This window comes from Leucopleurus acutus, assembly GCF_964270905.1.
Source record: "Leucopleurus acutus genome assembly, chromosome: 11".
Lineage (NCBI taxonomy): Eukaryota > Metazoa > Chordata > Mammalia > Artiodactyla > Delphinidae > Leucopleurus > Leucopleurus acutus.
This window is the reverse complement of record NC_139152.1, coordinates 46,251,869-46,277,684: the sequence shown is the minus strand read 5'-3', so window position 1 is coordinate 46,277,684 and position 25,816 is coordinate 46,251,869. Positions and strand designations below refer to the sequence as shown.

General features: G+C 39.9%; 3 protein-coding genes across 18 annotated transcripts in view; 2 read left to right on the top strand and 1 right to left on the bottom strand.

The window, feature by feature from the left end:
• The window catches only part of R3HDM2 (R3H domain containing 2), a 149,484-nt gene that overhangs the window by 24,246 nt on the left and 99,422 nt on the right, over positions 1-25,816 (top strand). For 13 of the 16 annotated variants that reach the window (XM_082850401.1, XM_082850409.1, XM_082850400.1 and 10 more), the window contains exon 1: positions 17,512-18,024. The gene's annotated coding sequence lies outside the window, so the exon portion shown is untranslated. Of the gene's footprint in view, positions 1-17,511; positions 18,025-21,091; positions 21,266-25,816 lie in introns of those variants that run through there. The other 3 variants (XM_082850402.1, XM_082850403.1, XM_082850405.1) reach the window with 3 other exon arrangements.
• LOC309968939 (putative hydrolase RBBP9) lies at positions 13,180-13,743 on the bottom strand (the record flags this gene model as incomplete). The annotated part of the gene is given in 3 exon segments (XM_082850450.1): positions 13,180-13,701; positions 13,703-13,720; positions 13,723-13,743. Coding segments are annotated over 3 exon segments (561 nt in total).
• Positions 20,087-21,009, top strand: LOC309968898 (BOLA class I histocompatibility antigen, alpha chain BL3-7-like). The gene has a single exon (XM_082850412.1). The coding sequence runs from the start codon at positions 20,508-20,510 to the stop codon at positions 20,985-20,987; it is 480 nt and encodes a 159-aa protein (XP_082706538.1). The 5' UTR covers positions 20,087-20,507; the 3' UTR covers positions 20,988-21,009.

Sequence of the window (25,816 nt, the reverse complement as noted above, 5' to 3'; positions counted from 1 at the left end):
AGACCCAATGCAGTAATAAATAAATAAATTTATTTATTAAAAAAAATTTTTTTTTAAAAAGGATAAAGGGGCTATAAATCAACTCTGAAAACTTGTAAGTACTCCAGTAGACTTGTTCTCCAGTGCTATTGGTCGCCAGTTAGGTAGTGAGTTCTTTTCTTCCGGGGCTTTGTGACTCTTCCTTTTGGTAAGCTCTCTTTTTACATTACAGCTGAAGCTTTTATTAAATAACTTCAGTGTATTTAATCAATCACTAAGATAATAAAATTTCTATTTAAGTTTGTTTCTGCGAAAGAGTATAAATACTCAAGTTCCCATTTGAACTCTGGGAGGAAAAGCTTGTGCTTATTAGCTTGCCCTAACTTGCTGAAGACTTAGCATTTTGATGTTATAAAAGGAACCCCTGTTAAATTTGAATAAGATAATATTATATTCTTTTACTATGGTTAAAACTTAAATTTTAGCACAAAGTAGCCCTTTGGGTGACAAGGAAGAATAATGCATTTTTCCGTAGGTCCCAGGGTTTTTCAGAGACACCTTGAGTGTCAGATTAGGTACTTGGGACCATTAGAAGGCTTAGCACCATTGTGGGTTGTGGGATCAAAAATATTTTGTGTGCATTAAAAGACCTTACTGGCTAGTGGTGGAGATAAAACTTGAACAAAACAACAGTAGATATAATGGATTAGATTCTGTATTATAGATGGAATGCTGTAAAACTTAGTTACATTTAATTGTGCAGCACAAACAAATGTAAAAGAAAAGAGAGAAATCAATATAGAAAGGTAGGGATGAGGTAGGAATTGAACTGGGCTCCCCTTTCCTGATTATCTTGAAGGAAATCTGATGTAATATTTCATCACTAAATATTTCAGTATATACCCTGAATAATAAGGACTTTAAAAAAACATAATATCAATATGATTTATTTTTAAATTTTTATTTATTTATTTATTTATTTTGGCTGTGTTGGGTCTTCGTTGCTCCGCGCGGGCTTTCTCTAGTTATGGCGAGCGGGGACTACTCTTCATTGCGGTGTGCGGGCTTCTCATTGTGGTGGCTTCTCTTGTTGTGTAGCACAGGCTCTAGGTGCGCGGGCTTCAGTAGTTGCAGTGCGTGGGCTTCAGTAGTTGCAGTGCGTGGGCTCAGTAGTTGTGACTCGTGGGCTCTAGAGCACAGGCTGAGTAGTTGTGGCACATAGGCTTAGTTGCTCCGCAGCATGTGGGATCTTCCCAGACCAGGGCTTGAACCTGTGTCCCCTGCATTGGCAGATGGATTCTTAACCACTGTGCCACCAGGGAAGTCCCTCAGTACCATTTACACTTCTAAAACAATTAACAATAATTCCTTAATATTAAATATCTGGTGTTCATATTTCCCTGATTGTATCATATTTCTTGAACAGCCTGTTTGTTTAAAATAGGATCCAAATAAAATCTGTACCTTGTAGTTGGTCGATATAGCTTTAAAAATCATTTAATCTGAAAAATTTCTCCTCTCTCCTTTTTTTCTTCTCCCGGTGTATTTGTTGAAGAATCTGGGTCATCTGTCCAGTAGTTTCCCACTAGTGGATTTGGTGATTGACATCATAGTGGTGTCATTTAACATATTTCCCTGTACTTTGTATTTCCTTCAAATGGGCAGTTATATCTAGAGACTTGATCAGATTCAGATTCAGTGTTTTTGGCTTGAATACTTTATAGTGTACTTCCATTAGGAGGAAGTGTGTGATGTCTGTTAGTCTAATTTTCATGATGTCAGCAGTCATTAATGATCATTGTCTACATCCTTTATTGAATTTCATTAGTGATTACAAAATGGTGATATGGAAGTTGTATTATTTTAAAATTTATTTTAGGTGGAATACTTTTATAAAGAGATACTTCCCTCATCACTTACTTGGTTACTTTCAGGTATATCTTGCACAGAAAAGGTGAGACAAATGCTTTGAGTCTTTATTTTAATTAACAGTCATTGCCATTTTCAAAATAATGAATTTGTTCACTAACATCCTGCAAAGGTGGCTGATTAGTTTTTTTTTAAATTGTCATTATGAACTCACCAATTTAAATATATTTATGGGTTTCAGTCAATTTCTTTTTTTATTCTTATTGATATCTCACTGATTAACTGATAATGGCAAATGGGGACCTCTTCAAGTTGGCTCCAATGTCCTTTTTTTAAAAAAGTAAATAATTAATATATTTATTTATTGGCCATGCTACGTGGCTTGTGGGATCTTAGTTCCCAACCAGGGATTGAACCCGGGCCCTTGGCAGTGAGAGCATGGAGTCCTAACCATTGGACTACCAGGTAATTCCCTGCAGTGTCCTCTTGGTATGATCCTCCTAGTCTTTGATTGTTTCTTTGTTTTCTGGTCTGACCTGATATTCTGAGATCCTCTTTTACATTTCCATTCCTGGGCATCTAACAGCCGTTGCCCCTTTGTTGGGAAATGATGTTTAGAGGCCTCAGTCTGGGTGCAAGAGGTACTCATTGATTAGTGGGTTGTTCTTTGTTTCTTGCTGTTTTTAATGAACAAGGCTAGGAAAATGGTATCTTTTTTTTGAAAGAAAGTGTATCACAAGTTCATATCAACATGTCTAATTCAAAGTCAGGACTGTAGATTTTTAAGTTCCATATCTTCAATCTTATAGATTTACATTTTTCAAATTGCAAAAGTAATATGTAATCATTGTAAGAAATTTAAATAATTCAAAAGTATACAAGGTAAAAGGTGAAGATACTGACCCTACCCTAGAATCACTAGTTAACCACTTAACACAGTTAATTTAAAGGCTTCTTAGTGGGTATCTTCTTTCTTTTTTTTTTTTGGCTGCGTTGGGTCTTTTGTCGCGGCACATGGGATCTTCTTTGTTGCAGTATGCGGGATCTTTCTTTGCAACACGTGGGCTCTTCATTGTGGCACACAAACTTCTCTAGTTGTGGCGCACGGGCTCTGTAGTTGTGGCATGTGGGCTCCAGAGCATGTGGGTTCTGTAGTTTGCAGCACGTGGGCTCTCTAGTTGAGGTGTGCGGGCTTAGTAGTTGTGGCGCACAGGCTTAGTTGCCCCACAGCATGTGGAATCTCAGTTCCCCAACCAGGGATCAAACCTGCGTCCCCTGCATTAGAAGGTGGATTCTTAACCAGTGGACCACTGGGGAAGTCCTTTTTTTGTTGTTGTTGTCATATAGTTGACTTACAGTATTTTATTAGTTTCATGTGTACAGCATAGTGATTCAGTATTTTTACAGATTATACTCAATTAAAAGTTATTACAACATAACAGCTATAATTCCCTGTGTTATACAATATATCCTTGTTGCTTATCTATTTTATACATAGTAGTTTGTATCTCTTAATTCCCTACCCTTAATTTCCTCCTCTCCCCTTTGGTAACCACTAGTTTGTTTTCTATATCTGTGAGTCTGTTTCTGTTTTGCATATACATTTATTTCTATTATTTTTATTTATTTTTAATTTTTTATTTTTAATCGGAGTATAGTTGATTTACAATATTATGTTAGTTTCTGGTGTACAGCAAAGTGATTCAAGTATACATGAATATATATTCTTTTTCATACTCTTTTCCATTATGGTTTATTATAGGATATTAAATATAGTTACTTGTGCTATACAATAGGACCTTGTTGTTTATCCATTCTATATAATAGTTTGCATCTCCTAGTCCCAAACTTCCAATCGAACCCTCCCCCACCCCCCCATTTGTATTATTTTTTAGAGCCCACATATAAGTGATATCATACAGTATTTGTCTTTCTCTCTTTGACTTATTTCACTAACAATATTCTCTAGGTCCATCCATGTTGCTGCAGATGGCAGGATTTCGTTCTTTTTTATGGCTGAGTAATATTCCATTGTGTGTATGGTGATATGATCCAGCAGTCCCACTCCTAGGAATATACCCTGCCAAAGCTATAATTCAGAAAGATACGTGCACCTCTATGTTCATAGCAGCACTATTCACAATAGCCAAAACATGGAAACAACCTAAATGTCCATTGACAGGTGAATGTATAAAGGAGATGTGGTACACGTGTATAATGGAATACTACACAACCATAACAAAGAACAAAATAGGGCTTCCCTGGTGGCGCAGTGGTTGGGGGTCCGCCTGCCGGCGCAGGGGACACAGGTTCGTGCCCTGGTCAGGGAGGATCCCGCAGGCCGCGGAGCTGCTGGGCCCGTGAGCCATGGCCGCTGGGCCTGCGCGTCCGGAGCCTGTGCTCCACAACGGGAGAGGCCGCAGCGGTGGGAGGCCCACGTACTGCAAAAAAAAAAAAAAAAGAACAAAATAATGCCATTTGCAGTAACATGAATGCAGCTAGAGATTATCATCCTAAGTGAAGTAAGTCAGAAAGGGAAAGACAAATACCATATGATATCACTTATATGTGGAATCTAAAATATGGCACAAATGAACCTATCTACAGGACAGAAATAGACTCATAGACATAGAGAACAGACTTGTGGTTGCCAAGGGCCAGGGGGAGGGATGGATTGGGAGTTTGGGATTAGCAGATGCAAACTGTTATATATAGGATGGATAAACAGCAAGGTCCTACTGTATAGCACAGGGAACTATATTTAATATCTTGCAATAAACCATAATGGAAAAGAATATGAAAAAGAATGTATTGTAAAAAATAATTATAATAAAGGTAAATAATAAAAAAACAGAATGTATTGTATGTATATAACTGAATCACTTTGCTGTACAACAGAAATTAACAAAACAATGTAAATCAACTACACTTGAATAAAATAAATTTTAAAAAAATTTTGAAAATTGGGGATTGACTTTTTTGAGGCTAGAAAAAGAAAGATGAGAAGTTATCCTTTATGTGAAATGAAGATTCTTACATATTTTTAGATTTACTTTTTGGTTTGGTGTCACATTTACATGGTACAAAATTCTAAGTATAGAAAAAAGTAGAGTGAAGTTTTCTTCTTGTTCCTACAATGAAAACCAGTCAGTTCCTCATTCCAGGGGCAACTAGTATTACCAGTTTTTGTGCATCCTGTGTGCTTATAAGCATAAAATATACACATACATGTAAATATGTATGTATCTTCTTTTCTTCCTTTTTACAGAAATGGTTCTGTCTTACTCTTTTCTTACACATACATCAAGTTATATGTGTTGTTGTAAGTTGAATTTCCTTATTCTTGTTTATGTCTGTACAGTATAATATGGGCTATGTATGTATTGTTTATCATTCTTCTATTAAAGGGCATTTTGATTTTTTCTCAGTTACAAATAGTGCAGCATGAATAACCTTGTACATATGTCATTTTGCATATTTGTAATATCAGTAAGATAATTTTCTAAAGGTGTATACTTTGGAATTTTTATAGACATTGTAAAAATGCCTTCCAAAGATATATGAAGTTTACATTTCCACCAGCAGTTGTTTCAAGATTTGAGAGTGAGGTTTTAGTCGTGGTGGATATATACAAAATAACAACTTTGAAATGTTTTCGTACATGTATATTTGGCAGCAGGTGCACTCAGCCTAGCCTTGTTCATTCAACAGTTAACTGAGTGCCTATGAACCAGTATAGTCTTTTGTGTTCCACTGTAAGCAACTGTAGCAGATTAACTTTACCTAAGCTCTCAGGGAAGGCTTTCTGGAGGAGCAGAGCCTTGAAGGACAAATGGGGCAGGGGAAATTCTAGATGAGTAGTTCTCAAATTTTGGGTGTCTGACCTTTTAACTCTTCAAAAAGTTATTACAGACTCTAAAGAACTTTTATTTATGTGGGGTTATATTTGCCAGTATTTACTGTGTTAGAAATGAAAACTAAGAAAATATTTAAATGTTTATTAAAAATAATAAACTCCTTACATATTAGTATATATAACACACTAATTTTTTATACATTTTTTAAAGGTTACACTCCATTTACAGTTACTACAAAATATTGGCTGTATTCTCTGTATTGTACGATACGTCCTTGTAGCGTATCTTACACCCAATAGTTCCTACCTCCTGCTCTCCCACCCCTATATTGCCTGCTCTTGCCCACCCCCATCCCCCCTACTGGTAACCACTGGTTTGTTCTCTATATCTGTGAGTCTGCTTCTTTTTTATGTGCACTAGTTTGTTGTATTTTTTAGGTTCCACATATAAGTGATTTAATATAGTATTTGCCATTCTTTTTTTGTCTGACTTATTTCACTTAGCATAATGCCCTCCAAGTCCATCCACTTTGCTGCAAATGGCAAATTTTTGTTCTTTTTTATGTCTGAGTAGTATTCCATTGTGTGTGTGTGCGTGTGTGTGTGTGTATATATATATACATTCACACAGACACACTTTATCCATTCATCATTTGATGGACACTTAGGTTGCTCCCATGTCTTGGCAGTTGTAAATAATGCTGCTATGAACATTGGGGTGCATGTATCTTTTCAAATTAGTGTTTTTGTTTTTTCTGTATGTGTACCCAGGAGTGGAATAGCTGGGTCATATGGTAGTTCTGTTTTTAGTTTTTTGAGGAACCTCCATACTGTTTTTCCACAGTGGCTACACCAATTTACATTCCCAGCAACAATGTACAAGGGTTCCCTTTTCTCCACATCCTTGCCAACATTTGTTATTTGTGTTCTTTTTGATGATAGCCATTTTGACAGGTGTGAGGTGATATCTCATTGTGGTTTTGATTTTAATTTCTCTGATGACTAGCGCTGTTGAGCATCTTTTCATGTGCCTGTTGGCCATTTACATTTCCTCTTTGGAAAATTGCCTATTCAGTTCTTCTGACCAATTTTTTTTTTTTTTTTTTTTTGCGGTATGCGGGCCTCTCACTGTTGTGGCCTCTCCTGTTGCAGAGCACAGGCTCCGGACGCGCAGGCTCAGCGGCCATGGCTCACGGGCCTAGCCGCTCCGCGGCATGTGGGATCTTCCCGGTCTGGGGCACAAACCCATGTCCCCTGCATCGGCAGGCGGACTCTCAACCACTGAGCCACCAAGGGAGCCCCCGCAATTTTTTATAATGTACTTTTTACTGAAAAAACTAATTTTTTAATAGTTCTGTTATTTCTTATTTATTTATGGCTGTGTCGGGTCTTAGTTGCGGTACGTGGGATCTTTGTTGAGGCATGTAGGATCTTTTCATTGCAGCACGTGGGCTTCTCTGTAGTTGTGGCATGCAGGTCTTCTCTTTTCTAGTTGTGGCACACAGGCTCCAGGGCACATGGGCTCTGTAGTTGTGGTGCGTGGGTTCCAGAGCACGTGGGCGCTAATAGTTTGTGGCACACAGGTTCTCTAGTTGAGGCTTGCGAGCTCAGTAGTTGTGGCACACAGGCTTAGTTGCCCTGTGGCATGTGGGATCCTAGTTCCCCAGCCAGGGATTGAACCCACATCCCCTGCATTGGAAGGTGGACTGTTTACCACTGGACCACCAGGGAAGTCCTAAAAAAACTAATTTGTAAAAAAATTTATTGAAGTATAGTTGATTTACAATGTTGTGTTAATTTCTGCTGTACAGCGAAGTGACTCAGTTATATACACACACACATATATACTTTTTCATATTCTTTTCTATTATGGTTTATTACAGGATATTGAATAGAGTTCCCTGTACTGTACACTAGGACCCTGTTGTTTATCCATTCTTTATATAATAGTTTGCATCTGTTAATCCCAGGCTCCCAGTCCATCTCTCCTCCACCTTGGCAACAACAAGTTTGTTCTCTATGAGTCTTTTTCTGTTTTGTAGATAAGTTCATTGTGTCATATTTTAGATTCCACATACCAGTGATATCTTATGGTATTTGTACTTCACTTAGTACGATAATCTCTAGGTCCATCTACGTTGCTGCAAAGGGCATTTTTTTCATTCTTTTTTATGGCTGAGTAGTATTCCATTTGTGTGTGTGTGTGTGTGTGTGTGTGTGTGTGTGTGTGTGTGTATGCCACATCTTCTTTATCCATTCATCTGTCAGTGGACATTTAAGTTGTTTCCATGTCTTGACTATTGTAAATGATGCTGCTATGAATATAGGGGTGCATGTATATTTTTGGACTATAGTTTTTTCCAGGTATATGCCCAGGAATGGAATTGCTAGATCATAATGCAACTCTATTTTTAGTTTTATGAGGAACCTCTATACTGTTTTCTGTAGTGGCTGTACCAATTTACATTCCCACCAATAGGATAGAAGGATTTCCTTTTCTCCACACCCTCTCCAGCATTTTTTTTTTTTTTGCGGTACGCAGCCCTCTTACTGTTGTGGCCTCACAGGCTCTGGACGCGCAGGCTCAGCGGCCATGGCTCACGGGCCCAGTCGCTCCGCGGCATGTGGGATCTTCCCGGACCGGGGCACGAACCCGTGTCCCCTGCATCGGCAGGTGGACTCTCAACCACTGCGCCACCAGGGAAGCCCGAAAAAACTAATTTTTAAAACAGAAAAGATTTAGTGAGAAGAAGGAGGGACATTGTTTTATATTTTTACAAGTCTCTGATGTCTAGCTTATTGGAAGATAGCTGTATTCTTGTATCTCCATCTGCATTCAGTCTGTTGCAATATGTCATTTTGGTTGAAGTATATGAAGAAAATCCAGGCTTGGATATATGTAGTTGAAAAAGACAGAAGTATTTTAATATCTTCTTTAGGTAATTGTGGGTATTCTTTGATATTATACCCAAACTCAATAAGTGGTCGTTTCTTAAAGGTTAGTTGCAGTGTAGGTTAGTTGTATGGTTTCATTAATATGAAACTATATTAATGAGCTTTTGTACTTGATGACATTAAAATTCGTTTGTCTAGTATGTTGAATGGATCTTTTACCCATGTATGATTTTGAAACATCATAAATTAATCAGTTGGAAAATATTGTCTCATTTGGTTATTCAGATCTTCCAAGTGTTTGATACAGTTAATTATACAGTTTTTAAAAATCACATTCATTAATACCACTACCATTTCATCAGGAAAGTCTTAAAGTATTGAGAAGCCATCAAGCTCATAGGGGATACATGTTTTCAAAATTCTGACTTTAGCTAAAGTTTGAATTTTATCATTTGCAACAAATACTTTCATTTGTTTTCTTTGAAGTCATAGGCTCACTTTGTTCCTTTTCGTGAAAATATTGTACATACTCAAGTCTGAATAACCATAGTTTGCCTGTCAGTTGTTTGCTTAAGAAATAATAGGGCTTCCCTGGTGGCGCAGTGGTTGAGAGTCTGCCTGCCGATGCAGGGGACACGGGTTTGTGCCCCGGTCTGGGAAGATCCCACATGCCGCGGAGCGGCTGGACCCGTGAGCCATGGCCGCTGAGCCTGTGCGTCCGGAGCCTGTGCTCCGCAACAGGAGAGGCCACAACAGTGAGAGGCCCGCGTACCGCAAAAAAAAAAAAAAAAAAGGAATAATTGTAACACAACATTGTAAACAACCATACTCCGATAAAAATTAATTTAAAAAAAAGAAATAATAGTATTCTATGAAAAAAGCAGCTAGTTCAGCTTGTAGCTCAGTTGCTTTTCCTTGAGACAATTATTGTATGATTATTATAAAGCGGGAGAAGTGCTTTATACTTCCCATTTTGACACTTAGAATATTAAAAAGACATACTCAAAGTTGGAAATTTAATAAAATTATTAAATTTTACTGGTTTATCAAGGATATTCACAAGTAAAATTTGTCTTTTCCTTTTTAAACTCCAAATGTGGAGTGGTGGAGAAGATGATATTACTAGTATAGTTTGATGCCCCTGCCTTGATTTATGCTAAGGCACTAGCAGTTATACCTATATTGCTTTTATCACCGTTGTGGAAAAGGCAAATAACATCTTGTTATTATGAAAATACTTTCACCTCATAGACCTCCTGATACCACATTTTGAGAACTGCTGTTTTAGATAGAGGATGCATTACATGGTTGAGCCTTGAACAACATGGAGGTTTTTCAATAGTAAATACTACAGTGTTACATGATCTGTGGTTGGTCAAATCTATAGAATCCCAGATACAGGGGGGACTGCGGATACTGAGGGCTGATTATAAATTATACTCGGATTTTCAACTGTGGGGAGCGTTGGCATCCTTAACCTGCTCATTGTTCAAGGGTCAACTGTATACCCAAACATACTGAGATGAGGTGCTTTACAGTTCAACTATAAGTAATTCGTTATGGAACACAGGATATATATATAGAGAGAGAGAGAGAGAAAAAAAAAAGGTAGTCAGGGACTAGATTATAAACGAACTTAAGTACCCTGATAGGGAGTGCAGAATTTATAGGCACTGGGGAGTCTTTGAAGGATTTTAAGGAGGAAGAGGGGTGTGTATGTATGGTATGGGTGTGGGAGAGTGATGCTGTCACATTTGTATTTTTCAAAGATCACCCTTGTCACAGTGTGTTTTGTGGTAAGTGCAGTGGGAAATGATGAGATTCTAAACTAAAGGCACTCACTTGGTCATGCAGCCACAGAGGGCCAGGCTGTACAAACCAGTGCAGGGGTTAGAGCATGTCCTTCCTAAAGTAGAGGTAAGCCTCTGTTTGGCAGCATCTGTTGGCTGGATGGGCAGGAGCACAATTTGCTGCTTCCATCACCGTATCAGTTATAAGCTGTCCCCTCAAATACTCTTGTATAGACAGTTTTCTCTGGAAACACTGAATATGCTCTAGAATCTCTTTTGCAAAAATGACTTCAAAGATAATCACTGGGGACTTCCCTGGTGGTACAGTGGTTAAGAATCTGCCTGCCAGTGCAGGGGATGCGGGTTTGAGCGCTGGTCCGGGAAGATCCCACATGCTGCGGAGCAGCTAAGCCCGTGAGCCACGACTACTGAGCCCATGCGCCACAACTACTGAAGCCCACACGCCTAGAGGCCGTGCTCCACAACAAGAGAAGCCACTGCAATGAGAAGCCCGCGCACCGCAACAAAGAGTAGCCCCTGCTTGCAGCAACTAGAGAAAGCCCGTGCACAGCAACGAAGACCCAACACAGCCAAAAAAAAAAATAATAATAATAAATTAATTAATTTAAAAAAAAGATAATCACTGTTCTAACTTCTATTCCCATACATTAGTTTTATCTGTTTTTGAATTTCATATTAATAGAATATAGTGATACGCTTTGTGTCTTTTTTTGCTCAGCATTGTCTTTGAGACAACGAGGGGAAATGAGCTCCACTTCTTTTTTTTTTTTTTTAATATTTATTTGGCTGCCCAGGGTCTTACTCGCGGCACACGGGATCTTCATTGCCCTTGAGGGACCGTCTTTGCGGCATGTGGGATCTTTTAGTTGTGGCATGTGGGATCTAGTTCCCTGACCAGGGATCGAACCCGGTTCCCCTGCATTGGGAGCGTGGAGTCTTAGCCACTGGACCACCAGGAAAGTCCCAGCTCCACTTCTTGATGGGAATTGCTGCAAATAATCTGTGGCCATGTTTAATCTACAACACTGGGCACTACGCTTCCTTGTTCCTTTCTTCTTTCTCTCTCCTTGTTTCTCTCTTTCTCCCTCCTTCCCTCCCCTCTCTCCCTTCCTTCCTTTTATTTATTTATTTATTTATATATTTATTTATTTTTATTTTTTATTTCTCAATTGTATATATATTTTTCTACAGAGGAAGAGGACAATAAGGTATTATGAACTGTTATTTGTATAAGTTTGTAAATTTTTTTAAGAAAGGACTTCAGAAAACAAGGCAGAGAATACGTAGAACAATGACTACTTCCAAATAATTCAAATAGAATCAAGCTTTGATTATAGGCTTGTGAAATCAGTGCTAAACAGCTTCTCTAAGCAAAGTATTCAATTGATTTATCTACTTTGCTTTTCACTAACTTGTCAAATAAACTGTTTTTAATCTTTATTTTTAATTATAAAAGTAAGACAGTACACAAACTCAAATAATCCCCAGGTGTATAATGTAAAAAGGAGACGTCCACCACACCATAACTACCAAAATTCCCATCCCCTAAGATAATTGCTGCTAAAAATTTAGAGAATCTCTCCTGACATTTTTTGAGCACATTTAGAAATCAAAAGCCTTTTCAGGTTCAAATGATGGCTTTGAATTTTCATTAGGTATGAACAGTGTGGGAATTCACATTATTGCAGGAAATATCAGGTGTGAATTTACTGGAAATTGTTTTGAGATGTTACTTGGGGATCATAATAGCCAAAAAATGTTGGAAAATGAAAAGGGTTTTTTTGGGGGAGTATGATTAGAAGAAAAATCATGGAATGATGCTGAAAGAGATCTAAAGGACCATGGAAATTAAAAGGTAGAACACTTGACAGAACAAAATTTGACATATGGAAAGATCATTTTTTAAAATATTTAAGACTATAACAAAATCCAAACTGTTCCCATGATTTCATCCTTTGACGTCATGTCTATTTCTCAGGCTTTTCTCAAGATCTAAAGCACTGGCTAAGTGAATACTTACAGCAGAGGTCACACATGGATGGCTTGGACTTTGTGTCTTGCCATGTTTGCAGATTTTTTATTTACGCTGTAGTTGCCAGCTAACATAACCCATATGTCTGTGGACTGAACGTAATTCATGTACATGTGGATTATATATACATACAATTATGGTCCCTAAATACAAAAGTGTATGAATTTCTTTCCTTGAAAATCAGAAAACTGGCAATGCCTTGCCAAATTCCCACATGGCAACAATCCAGACAGGACCCAGCAGGAGTTCTCCCCGTCGCCCTAATCCTCGCCAGTCTGGTCTTAGACCGATCCCTGCCTGACCCTGCAGACCCCTGCCTCAGCCTCCTTGTGTGTCACTCTCTCAACATGTTTAAGGACATGTTATGCTGCAACTCCTACAGCATAACATGAAACCTGTTTAGTTTTAATCTGGACTAGGGATCAGGAAACCTGGGTTTTGTTTCTGTCTTATTCACTTTGGATAGTTAAGGGTGGTTAAGCTGTCCCATGTCCCTTATCAAATGGGAAAAATACTGTTTTAGGTCAGAGTAATTGGAGGAGATGTAGATTCTATGGAAAATGAAAATACTGTTTGTAATTTAGTTTGAACATTGAAACTTGTGTGTGTTTTGGACCTTAATTTGATCTGGTTTGCATGCCCGCTGTTCATCTGATGATAGATGATTGTCATCTGTTAATAATCTGATCGTTGCCCTACTCCCATGTTGTTACGCAGAACAGCAGTAACCACCCTGGCTATCCTGGCACTTCCAGCATGGACTTGACCACACTAACCAGTTCATCAAACTCCGTGCTCTGGAAATGGCCATGGTCAGTGAATCTGTACAATTTGGCTTCCAACCTGTTGGCCACTTCTTGTTGTTCCTTCCAAGGAAGGAAAGGATTGTCAGTGGAGCCAAACTGCACAATGTGAGGGCAGTTGGCTTTGATCTTCTCCCACTGCCAGGGGCGGCTGAAGTATCCGCTTGCCCGTTCATTGTCATCCCCCAGGTCAGACGTGTACTCAGACACTAACACAATAGCACACACCCGGTGGGTCTCTGCGTACCTCATGGCTGCAGTGGCCCCAGAACTGTGGCCTATGACGATGGTCTCCTCGTCACAGTGCAGCCCCGTCTGCATGAAGGGCAGCCAGCTGCTCTCTCGAGCTGTGATTGGGTCAGGCATGTTTTTAGCCAAACACTGGAAACCAGGTATCTGCTCCAGCCCCCTCTTCACCCAGCTGTACCAGCCGTGGGTGGCCACATCCCCGCCCCCCGTTCCCGGGGATGATCACACTGCCTTGCAGGGCGCCGCCATGAGTGCAGCCGATCTCCCTTCCTTCCTTTTAAATTAAGGGGATAGTTTGTGGATTTTTAAAAATTGCCTCTCCTTGTCTTTCTTCTTGAAATTCATGTTAGAACACAGCTTACTTGGTTAAAGGATGTCTTCTGTGATTTCTTGGTATGGCCAAGGACCAGATGTTTTCAGGTCTTGACTTTGTTACTGCTTTTCAAATTATGTTAATAGTACCAAACATCTGTAAATGCTGGAGAGATTAGTGTCTTCTCCAGGAGATTTTGGTCTTTTTTTTAAATCCTTTTTTTTTTTTGTAATTGCTGAGACTTAACGTTCTGGTCCTTTTATGGGCTCTCTTCCTGGCCCTTCAATGCCTTGTTAGTCATCCACAGTTACTAAAGTGGGCCTGAAATGACAACTTTTTTTCCAGGGTGCTCAGTGAAGTCAGGAAGGGAAAGCCTCCCTATCAGGAGAAGGTGTCTGTATTGCAGTTGTCTTGAGTAGACAGTATTTTTATATGTGAAGTAAATAAGAATCTTGGGCAAGGTGCAGATCTTAGTGACCTGTCAGCCCATCAGGATGAATCAGCTCAAGTCCTAGATGAGGTGGCAACGTCAGCACAATGAGCCCCTTGCCCTGAGTTTATTGGGCCTCTCTTAAGGTAGCTGTCATAGCCCTTATTTTAGAGAAAAGTCAGAGTCATTCTTCAACGTTCAGCTGACTTTAAACATTATTTATTTTGGAGGGGGAAAGTCACTTTCAGTATAGGTGCACCATTGGAAGTGGCATGTGGCCGTTTTTCACATTATAGCCATTTTGATGTGCCGAAGTGTTACAGTTGTTAGCATCTTAAAACTTGTCTCCAGGTGACCTGAGGCTATTCTGCGTCTCTAAGTAAGTTTAATTAATTGTCTTGGGTGCCAGACAAGTAGATTTGTTAACTGTAGTTTCTGATTTATCTATTGCTCAAACCAGTGATAATTTGATAGGAATAGGAACTCAGAGGTGTCATTTTATTGCAAAAGATGGATGTTGGTTGCTAAATGCAGTTGATTAGAAGGCTAGGACAAAGTATTTGTTTTTCTGGTGACAGGGTCATTAAGGCTTTGTAGAATGTGCCACTAGTCAGATGACTGAACTAAACCTTCCTACTCCTGTGAGGTAATCTTTAAGGCGTTGGGAGTGCCTCACAGAACTCTTATTAACTATGGTACTCTCACAGGTGTTTGCAGCTTCGTCAGATTAGCCTGGTGGTTCTGGTACGTGAGGCACTCCTCAGTGCAATACTAGTAGCCAGAGTTCTGGTAATTGCTGCTGCCTGAGAACATTGGATCTGAAACCCACAGACCTAGAGAAGTGTTGCCAGATAAGATTGCCATCTTAATTTTCTGAGGGCAAATTTTACCTTCAGAGAAAGGAAGGGAGCTTTCTGAGAATACAAGGCAGATTGTTAGAATGAGGAAGAGACCATAGGGTTTTGAAGCCTGGCCATTTTATTGGCTGTAGAAATAAGTTTTTTGGGTTTTTTGTTTGTTTGTTTGTTTGTTTGGCTGCGTTGGGTCTTCGTTGCTGCGTGCAGGCTTTCTCTAGTTTCAGAGAGCGGGGGCTACTCTTTGTTGTGGTGTGGGGGCTTCTCATTGCGGTGGCTTCTCTTGTTGTGGAGCATGGCCTCTAGGCACGCGGACTTCAGTAGTTGCAGCACACGGGCTCAGCAGTTGTGGCTCATGGGCTCTAGGGCGCAGGCTCAGTAGTTGTGGTGCACGGGCTTAGTTGCTCCGCGGCATGTGGGATCTTTCCGGGCCAGGGATTGAACCCTTGTCCCCTACGTTGGTAGGTGGATTCTTAACCACTGCACCACCAGGGAAGTCCCTAGAAATAAGTTTTCTTTTTTTTTTGTTTTTTTTTGTTTTTGCCGTACGCGGGCCTCTCACTGTTGTGGCCTCTCCCGTTGCGGAGCACAGGCTCTGGACGCGCAGGCTCAGCTCCGCGGCATGTGGGATCTTCCCAGACCGGGGCACGAACCTGTGTCCCCTGCATCGGCAGGCGGACCCTCAACCACTGTGCCACCAGGGAAGCCCTAGAAATAAGTTTTTAAAAACGTAACACCTTAGAGGTATTACTTGGCTTTGTAAATGAAGTAAACAATTAGAAAACTGTTACAGTGCTTACTATGTGTCAGACACTATTTGGCATTGGAGGCACATATGAACAAGACACATAAGATTTCTGCCCTCAAAGAGCTTACATTCTTGCTTGAGAAGATAGACAATTTTCAAATAAATAAATAAGATAATTATAGAGTGTAGTGCTATGAAGAAAATTGATATGATGATGTGATTTGAGAGTAAGGGAGAAGGGGATACTTCGCATTGGTTGGTCAGACCTCTTCATAGTGACATACGAACTCTTAATTGAAGGGAGGCAGAACCAGCATTTCCTGATGAAAGACAACTGTTCTGGGCAGGAGGAAAAACAAACACAAAGGACTTGTGGGAAGTATGTGGTTTGGGATGTTCAAGAGTAGGCAGGGGCCAGATTTTATAAGGCTCTATAGACCTTGCTTGGGATGATGGAAGCCACTGGTGGAAGGAAGCTGGTTGAGCAAGGAAGCTAAGTGATCGGAATTACATGTTAAAAAGATCACTCATAACATAACATTGTAAATCGACTATACTTCAATTAAAAAATCGGGCTTCCCTGGTGGCGCAGTGGTTGGGAGTCCGCCTGCCGATGCAGGAGACACGGGTTCGTGTCCTGGTCCGGGAGGATCCCACGTGACGCGGAGCGGCTGGGCCCGTGAGCCGTGGCCGCTGGGCCTGCGTGTCCGGAGCCTGTGCTCCGCAGCGGGAGAGGCCGCAACAGTCAGAGGCCCACGTACCGGTTGGGGGGGGGGGAATCACTGTTGATTCTCTGGGGAGAACAGATAGCAGAGTGCCTAGAGCAGAAGTAGAATGATTAGTTAAGAGGCTATTGCATTTCATTAAAAAACTGCAATTATATGGAGGTAAAAGAGGATGGACGGCAGAAGGGAATTCAACTTCTTTCAGAAAGCATTTCACTTTTAATTTGGATAAGATTGCAGATAGGGCAAGAAAACCATTATAGCAATAAGTACTAGTGTGTGCTTTGAATTACATTGTTCTTGATTCTCTGACTCAGAGCTGGAGAGTGACTTTTTGGTGTGGCAAGGCTCTCAGCCTGAACCTACTTTGCTCGCTTAAAAATCCCACACATCTGGGCATGACTTGAGGGCCTGTAGGGAAAGGCAGCCCAGCCAGTAATTTCTTTGCATGAGGGAGAACAAGGCATTTCCTGGGGAAAAAATTCACCATGCAGCCATGTTTCAGGACCAAGATTGGCAGTGAAAAGGGGAAGGGCAATATCCTTTGGTCATGCCTCCCAATCCTAACCAAACTACCATATGTCTCTAATGCCAAAACCCTGAGAGGAAGGGGCCATAAAAAAACTAGAAGAGCTTTTTCATAGAAATCTGTTTAAGATATTGGGAAGGTGGACTTCTGATGTGATATCCACAGGATAGAGTTATAAGACAAAATTATAAGTTAGGGATACTCCTCACTGTGTAGAACGTAGTGAAGCTTAGGTTTTTGAGGGCTTCCAAGAACACAGGCTGACTTGCGCATATTAAGGGTTCCGGTGGTAGCACTCTGGGTTGCTGAAGTGGATTAAGCAGCAGCCAGCCCTCAGAGTCCCGTAAGACCAATAATAATAAATATTGCAGTTGGAGTGAGGAGATATTAAATTATGTGTTTGTGATACAGAATTTTCTTCTATGAGTAGAAATAAGTCTCTGGCCTCTCGACTTTTGCTTTGCACCTACGAAGAGATATTCTAGATCTGCTAGCTCAGTTTCTAGATTTGTTTTGTGTGGAAGAATAATGGGTAAAAAACAGCTGAAGAATTTCAAGGAGTAAGACTGGATGATTTGTTTGTATTAGAAAGTGGACCGGGAACTGCTTATAAGTAGAGGGGATCAACAGAGGGGAAAAGAGCCAAATGAATAGTGTTTTATTGTGAATTGAGAGTAGGGATGGATATAGAGGGTTCAGCACAAGATGTAGGGTTATAAGAAATATTGTGAGCAAAAGGAATTGGGAAAGAAGATATTAAGAAGCTGATTTGAAATAGATCTCTTTTTATTTTCTTTGAGAGTCTCAATATATTAAGATTGAAATTGCTTTTAACTTACCTGTTTTTTTTTTTTTTTTTGGAGGTTAGACTTGTTACTTATATGTGACGTCATTCCAGCACTGGACTCATGGAGGCTGAACATTTATTCAGGTAATAATAGGTAACATTTATGGAATACTTCTTATGTGCCAGGCAACAAACTAAGTGCTTTACCCTTGATCTCATTTAATCCTCACACAATCTCATAAGGTTGGGAGTGTTACTGCACCCATTTAATAGATGAGGAGATTGAGACTCACAGTATATCAAGATTGAATTCATCTGAATTAGAAAATGGAAAAAGGCTACTGTAATAGTCAAAGTGAGAGATGATGGTAGCTTGGGTTAGGTGATGTCATTTCTTACCTGGCATAAATATCATGAATGTAAAATGGTTTTGATTGGCTGTACTTCACCCTCATTTCCATAACTTTTCCTCATTGCTGAATACATCATGCTTTTAGTTTGTCTTTTTTTTTTTTTTTTTTGGCTGTGTTGGGTCTTCATTGTTGTACATGGGCTTTCTCTAGTTGCGGTGAGCAGGGGCTACTCTTCGTTGTGGTGTGGCGGGCTTCTCATTGTGGTGCCTTCTCATTGCGGAGCACGGGCTCTAGGCATGTGGGCTTCAATAGTTGCAGCACATGGGCTCAGTAGTTGCGGCAGGCGGGCCCTAGAGCGTGCAGGCTTCAGTAGTTGTGGCACGTGGGCTCAGTAGTTATGTCGCGTGGGCTCTAGAGCACAGGCTCAGTAGTTGTGGCGCATGGGCTTAGCTGCTCCACAGCATGTGGGATCCTCCCGAACCAGGGATCGAACCCTTGTCCCCTGCATTGGCAGGAGGATTCTTGACCACTGCACCACCAGGCAAGTCCTTTTAGTTTGTCTTTAAAACAGTGGAAATATCTTTTGGTAAAGAAAAATTCAGCTTAGGGTTTTTTTAAAAAAATTTTATTTATTTTTGGCTGTGTTAGGTCTTTGTTGCTGTGTGCGGGCTTTCTCTAGTTGCGGCGAGCGGGGGCTACTCTTTGTTGCGGTGTGCGGGCTTCTCATTGCAGTGGCTTCTTTTGTTGCAGAGCACGGGCTCTAGGTGAGTGGGCTTCAGTAGTTGTGCCATGTGGGCTCAGTAGTTGTGGCTCGCGGGCTCTAGAGTGCAGGCTCAGTAGTTGTGGTGCATGGGCTTAGTTGCTCTGCAGCGTGTGGGATCTTCCCAGACCAGGGCTCGAACCCATGTCCTGTGCATTGGCAGGCAGATTCTTAACCACTGCGCCACGAGGGAAGCCCCAGCTTAGGGTTTTTAACCTTAAAGTTTTTTGAACCTTTTAGAAAGTAGATAAAAAGTTTTGCAATAGTTTATATTTTTTGAGTAAATATCTACAAAAGGTAGATATCTATAATTGGGGAATTCTTAAGAGGCGATTAATATAGATAATAGAGGTTTTTTTGTTGATTTCATCACGCTTGAGATACTATTTACAAGTATTTTCACGTTTAAGGAACCTTATTAGGGTTTCTTGTAGGAGCTTTTTTGGTGTATCTAAATGCTTGTTTACAGATTACATTAATTGTAGTACTTGCCGGAACTGGCAGGGTGTCTAGCAGTACCGACTGAAAATCAGTCAAAAATGAAGATTGAGCATCTCTGAAATTATACTGTAGGTTAATGGAAGTTTCTTTTTTTTTTTCATTTTATCTATTTATTTATTTGGCTGCATTGGGTCTTAGTTGCAGCGTGCAGGCTCTTCGTTGCAGCGTGCGGGCTTCTCTCTAGCTGTGGTGTGCAGGCTGCACAGCGCGTGGGCTCAGTAGTTGTGGTGCGTAGCCTTAGTTGCCCCGTGACATATGGGATCTTAGTTCCCTGACCAGGGATCGAACCCATGTCCCCTGCATTGGAAGGCGAATTCTTAACTACTGGACCCCAGGGAAGTCCCCCTTGGAAGTATTTTTGTTTAATTTTTAAAAATTTATTTATTATTTCTGACTGCGTTGGGTCTTCGTTGCTGCATATGGGCTTTTCTTTAGTTGCAGCGAGCAGGGGCTACTCTTCCTTGCGGTGTGTGGGCTTCTCATTGCGGTGGCTTCTCTTGTTGCGGAGCACAGGCTCTAGGCACGCAGGCTTCAGTAACTGTGGCAAGTGGGCTCAGTAGTTGTGTCCCGTGGGCTCTAGAGCACAGGCTCAATAGTTGTGGTGCACAGGCTTAGTCATTCCGCGGCATGTGGGATCTTCCCGGACCAGGGATCGAACCCGTGTCCCTTGCATTGGCAGGCAGATTCTTAACCACTGCGCCACCAGGGAAGTCATGGGAGTATTTTTAAGTTTACAAAAATTCAAATTTATATGCTACTTTGAGTGGTTCTCCATGTTTAATGTTGCCAAGAGTTGCCTGTACACTCAGCAAGGTAAAGTAAAACCGCTTTATTACTACCTTATCAATTACTGAGTTGCCAGCATGCGTACATTGCCCTATCATATTTTTCAAAAAAGAGCTTAATTGAGGCTTTTAATAATTGAGATACAGTAAACTTTACATATTAAAACGTACACTTTGTTAAGTTTTGACATGTGTTCACTGTAAAACTGTTGCCCCAATCAAGACATAATGAAGGTCTCACAAGCCCCTCGCCCCCTCCCCCCTCCCGGCCCCAACACCTGGGACCCAGACCCGCTCCGGGAGGAGAGTCGGGCCGAGTGTCGGGCCGAGTCTCACCCCTCCCTGCCCCCAGGCTCCCACTCCCTGAGGAATTTCTACACCGGGGTGTCTCAGCCTGGCCGCGGGGAGCCCCCCTTCATCTCTGTCGGCTACGTGGACGACACGCATTTCGTGCGGTTCGACAGCGACGCCCCGAATCCGAGGATGGAGCCGTGGGCGCCATGGGTGGAGCAGGAGGGGCCGGAGTATTGGGATCGGAACCCGCGGATCTACAAGCACCACGCACAGACTTTCCGAGTGAACCTGAACACCCTGTGCGGCTACTACAACCAGAGTGAGGCCGAACCTCTTCAGCCCACTGTCCTCATGGCATCATTGTTGGCCTGGTTCTCTTGGTGGTCACTGGAGCTGTGGTGGCTGGAGCTGTGATCTGGTGGAAGAAGCACTCAGGGAGCGACAGTGCCCAGGGATGTGATGTTCTCTTTCACCAGTCCTAAAGGGCTGTTTCCTGGATTATTCTTTCCATCTTTTCCAAAGAACCAAAAACTGGAAAGGAACAAGGATTAACCCCTGGAAGTCCCAGTGCTACGTGATCTGATCAGACCACACACCTGAGCAGACTGCAGAGTTTTGGCACTGCGTCTAGACAGCACAGAGACCAGGGAGTCCTAAACTTTAATTTGCATAAGAATCATCGGGACATCTTGGTAAGATTCAGAAGGTCTGTAGTAGGGCATGGGATTCTGTATTAAAACAAGGTTGGTGCTGATTCTGCGGACTTTCAGATCACATTTAGTAGCAAGAACGTAGACCAGGATTCCCACATGGCTCTGCACCAGCCTCACCTGTAGGGCTTGTTGAATAAGCAAGTCTTGGGCTCTGTGCCCAGCATTCTGAGATGGTGGGTCTGGGAAGAAGCCTGAGTATTTTGCAGCAATCCTTAGAAGCAATCTTGGGATTTAGCCAGTTAGGGAACGACTGAGGTCAGTGATCAGAGAGCGCTCAGGTTGGGGAGGAGCCTTAAATCCACACTTAAACCTTGTTTTTTCCTGGGAAGAAAAGGGCAAGACGTATGCTGGAGACACATGTTGGTTTTTCTACCCTGGGGTATGTAGCCAGGTGGAAGACTGACGAAGTGTTATCAGCTCAAGATGAAAAACTATGAATCCTTGCTCTCTGAAACTATTCCCTGGATGGATTTCTCACTCATTCCTTGGTATAAACAATGGAATACAAAAAAAAAAAAAAAGACATAATGAACATATTTATCATCTCCACAAGTTTTCCCATCCCCATTTGTTATCCTTCTCCCAACCTCTGTGGTCTCCTGGCAACCACTGATCAATTTTCTGTCACTATAGAATAGTTTGCATTGTCTAGAATTTTATATAAAGGGAATCATAAAGTGTATACTCTCATGTTTACTTATGTTTGATTTGGCTTTTTTTATCAAGCTAATTATTTTGAGATTCATCTGTGTTGTTGCATGTATCAATAGTTCATTCCTTTTTATTGCTGAGTAGTGATCTTTTGTATAGCTATAACACAATTTGTTCATTCATTCACTTACTGATGGACATTTGGGTTTATTCCGGTTTTCGGCAGTTACAGATAAAGTTATGCTATGAATATTTGTGTACAAATCTTTGTATGGACATATACTTTATTTTTCCCTCCAAGTTAATTTCTTTCTTTATTTTTTTCTTTTTTTTTGATGTGAATTCACGTAGCATACAATTAACAATTTTAAAGTGTACAGTTCATTAGTATTTAGTATACTTACAGTGTTCTGCAATCACTAGCACTTTCTAGATCCAAAACTTTTTCATTATTCCATAAACCACCCCATGTCCATTAACTAATCATTCCCCATTCTCTCTTTCCCCCATCCCTTGGTAACTTCTAATCTGCTTTCTGTCTCTATGGATTTGCCTAGTCTGGATATATAATATAAAAGGAATCGGACAATATGTGAACTTTTGTGACTGGCTTCTTTCATTTAGCATAATGTTTTCATGGTTCATCCAAGTTTTAGCATGTATTAGTACTTTGTTCTTCTTTTTGGGTGCGCCAAGTGGCTTGCAGGATCTCAGTTCCCCCTCCAGGAATTGAACCTGGGCCATGACAGTGAAAACCTGGAATCCTGACCACTAGGCCACCAGGCAACTCCCAGTACTTTGTTCTTTTTTATGGCTGAATAATATTCTGTTGTGTGGTGGATATATCATTTTTATCGATTTGTCAGTTAGTGGACTTTTAGGTTGTTTCCACTTTGGGGTACTGTGAATAATGCTGCTACAAACAATTATGTACAAGTTTTTGTGTGGAAATATGTTTTCATTTCTCTTGGCTATAAACCTAGAAGTCTAATTGCTGGATCATATGGTAACTATGTTTAACTTTCTGAGGAACTGTCAAACTGTTTTCAAAGTGGTTGCATGATTTTACATTCCCACCGACAGTGTTTGAGAGCACCAATTTGTCTATCATCATCAAACGTCTTATTGTCTGTCTTTTTGAGTCCAGCCATCCTAGTGGATGTGAAATAGTATCTCATTATGGTTTTGATTTGCATTTTCCTGGTGACTAGTGATGTTGAGCATCTTGTCACGTACAAATTGGCCATTTGTATATCTTTTTTGGAAAAATGTATATTTAAATCCTTTGCCTTTTAAAAAGTTGGATAACTTATCTTTTTATTATTGAGTTGTAAGAGTTCTGGGTACAAGTTCCTTATCAGATGTATGCTTTGCAAATATTTCTTCCATGGGTTGTTTTTTCACTTTTTTGATGGTATTGTTTACAGACAAAAGTTTTAAATTTGATTAAGTCCACTTGATCTATTTTTTTATTTAAGAGTTTTATGGTTTTAGATCTTACATAGGTCTATGATCCATTTTGAGTTAATTTTTGTGTATGGTGTGAGGTATGGTTCCAACTTTTTCTTTTATGTATAAATATCCACTTGTCTCATTACTGCATGTTGAAAAGACTGTCTTTGGCCTATTTGATTGTCTTGGCACCCTTGTCAAAAATCAGTTGACCATAAATGTAAGGATTTATTTCTGGACTTTCAATGCTATTCCACTACAATACTGTTTTGATTACTATAGTTTTGTGTAGTTTAGTTGAACTCGGGAAATGTGAGTCCTCCAATTTTGTTGTTCTTTTTTAAGATTATGTTGTTTATTCTAGGTCCCTTGCATTTCCATGTGAATTTTAGGATCAGTTTGTCATTTTATGCAAAAAAAAAAGCCAGCGGGATTTTGATAGGGATTACTTTGAATCTGTAGATCAGTTTTGGGAGTGTTACCATCTTAGCAATAAGTCTTCCAATTGATGCACATAGGATGGATTTACTCTTATTTAGATATTATTTCATTTCTATCAATAATAGTTTGTGATTTTCAATATACAAGTTACATTTTTTAACCCTACCCCATTACACTTCTTTTGTTAAATTTATAACTATTATTTTTGTTACTATTGTAAATTTTTCCCCCCTTAACATCACTTTTGAGTTGTTCATTGCTTGTGTATAGAAATACAATCAATTTTTGTATATTGACCTTGTATCTTGCAACCTTGTTGAACTTGTTTATTAGTTTTTAGTGGATTCCTTAGGATTGTCTAGATACAAGATCTTGTCATCTGCAAATAGAGATCTTTTTTACTTTTTCTTTTCCAGTCTGGATGCCTTTTCTTTCTTCTTAGTGCTTCATTGCCTTAGCTAGAATCTCCAGTGCAAAAGTTGTGTCTTTGTCTTGTTACTGAACTTAGGATAAATGCATTCAGTCTTTAAGTAGGATGTTATTTATGGGCTTTTGCAGATCCCTTTTATGAAATTGAGTTATTTCCTTAGTGGTCCTGGGGATTACAATTGACATCTTAATTTATAACAATGTAGTTTAATTTAATACCAACTCAGTTACAGTTGTGTGCAAAACTTTGTGCCTGTATAGCTCTGTTCCCTCTTCTCTCTTTTGTTCTATTACGTACAAATTACATCTTTTTACATTGTGTGCCCATCAACACAGGTTTATAATCATAGCTTTATTTAGTTGTCTTTTAAATCAGATAAACAAAAAGAGTTACAAACAAAACATTTATTTATACTATCTTTTACATTTACCTATATAGTTGCTTTTACCAGTACTTTTAATTTTTTTGTTTGGATTTGAGATACTGCCTTAGAGTCCTTTTATTTCAGCCTGAGTGACTCTCTTTAGTATTTCTTATAGACTAGATCTGCTAGTGATGAGTTCTTTCATTTTTATCTTGGAATGTCTTAATTTCTCCTTTGTTTTTGAAGGATAGTTTTGCTGGAGATAGAATTCTTGGTTGATAGTCTTTTTCTTTCAGCACTTTGAATAAATCTTCCCATTGCCTTCTGACCTCCATGGTTTTTGATGAGCTTCCTGGATTTGCAGATTTAGTGTTTGAGAAAAATTTGGCCATTATTTCATTAAATATCCTTTCTTTCCCTTTCTGTCCTGTCAATTCCAATATGAATTGTTAGGCTTTGTTCTGAGGCTTTGTTTATTTTTCTTTATTCTTTTTTCTTTCTGTTCCTCAGACAGATCTAGCCTAATTGACCTAGCTTCAAGTTTGTTGATTATTCCTTCTTCCTGCTCAGGTCTTGTGTTGAACTCTCTACTGATGTTTTTCATTTCCATTATTGTAGTTTCCAACTCCAGAATTTCCATTTGTGGCTCCTTTTTGTAATTTCTGTCTTTCTATTAATATTCTATTTTTGATGAGATATTTTTCTCATACTTTTTCTTTAGTACTTTAGTCATAGTTATCTTAACTTTTTTGATTTTTTTTCCTCCCTCCCTCTTTCCTTTTTTGATCTTATTTAAAATGGCTGATCTTATTTTAAAAGTCTGTCTAAATCCAATGTTTGGGCTCCCTAAGTGAGTTTCTGTTGACTGCCATTTTTCCCTGGGCCATACATTCTGCTTCAAGGAAATGTTATATTGCTTCTTGTATAGTATAAGATTTTACAATACTATACTTCTGTTTCTTCCCTCCTGGTCATACATTTACTTGTATATATAAATTGTACAATAATACATTATTCTTGCTTTGAATAGTTGAGTATTTTTAAAAGATATTTAAATAACGAAGAAAGAGTTTTTTCTATTTACCCACATTGTTACCACTTATGCTCTTAAATCCTTTATGTAGATCCAGATTTTCATCTGTTATCATATTCATTCATCTTGAAGGACTAGTACAGGTGTGCTGGTGATGAA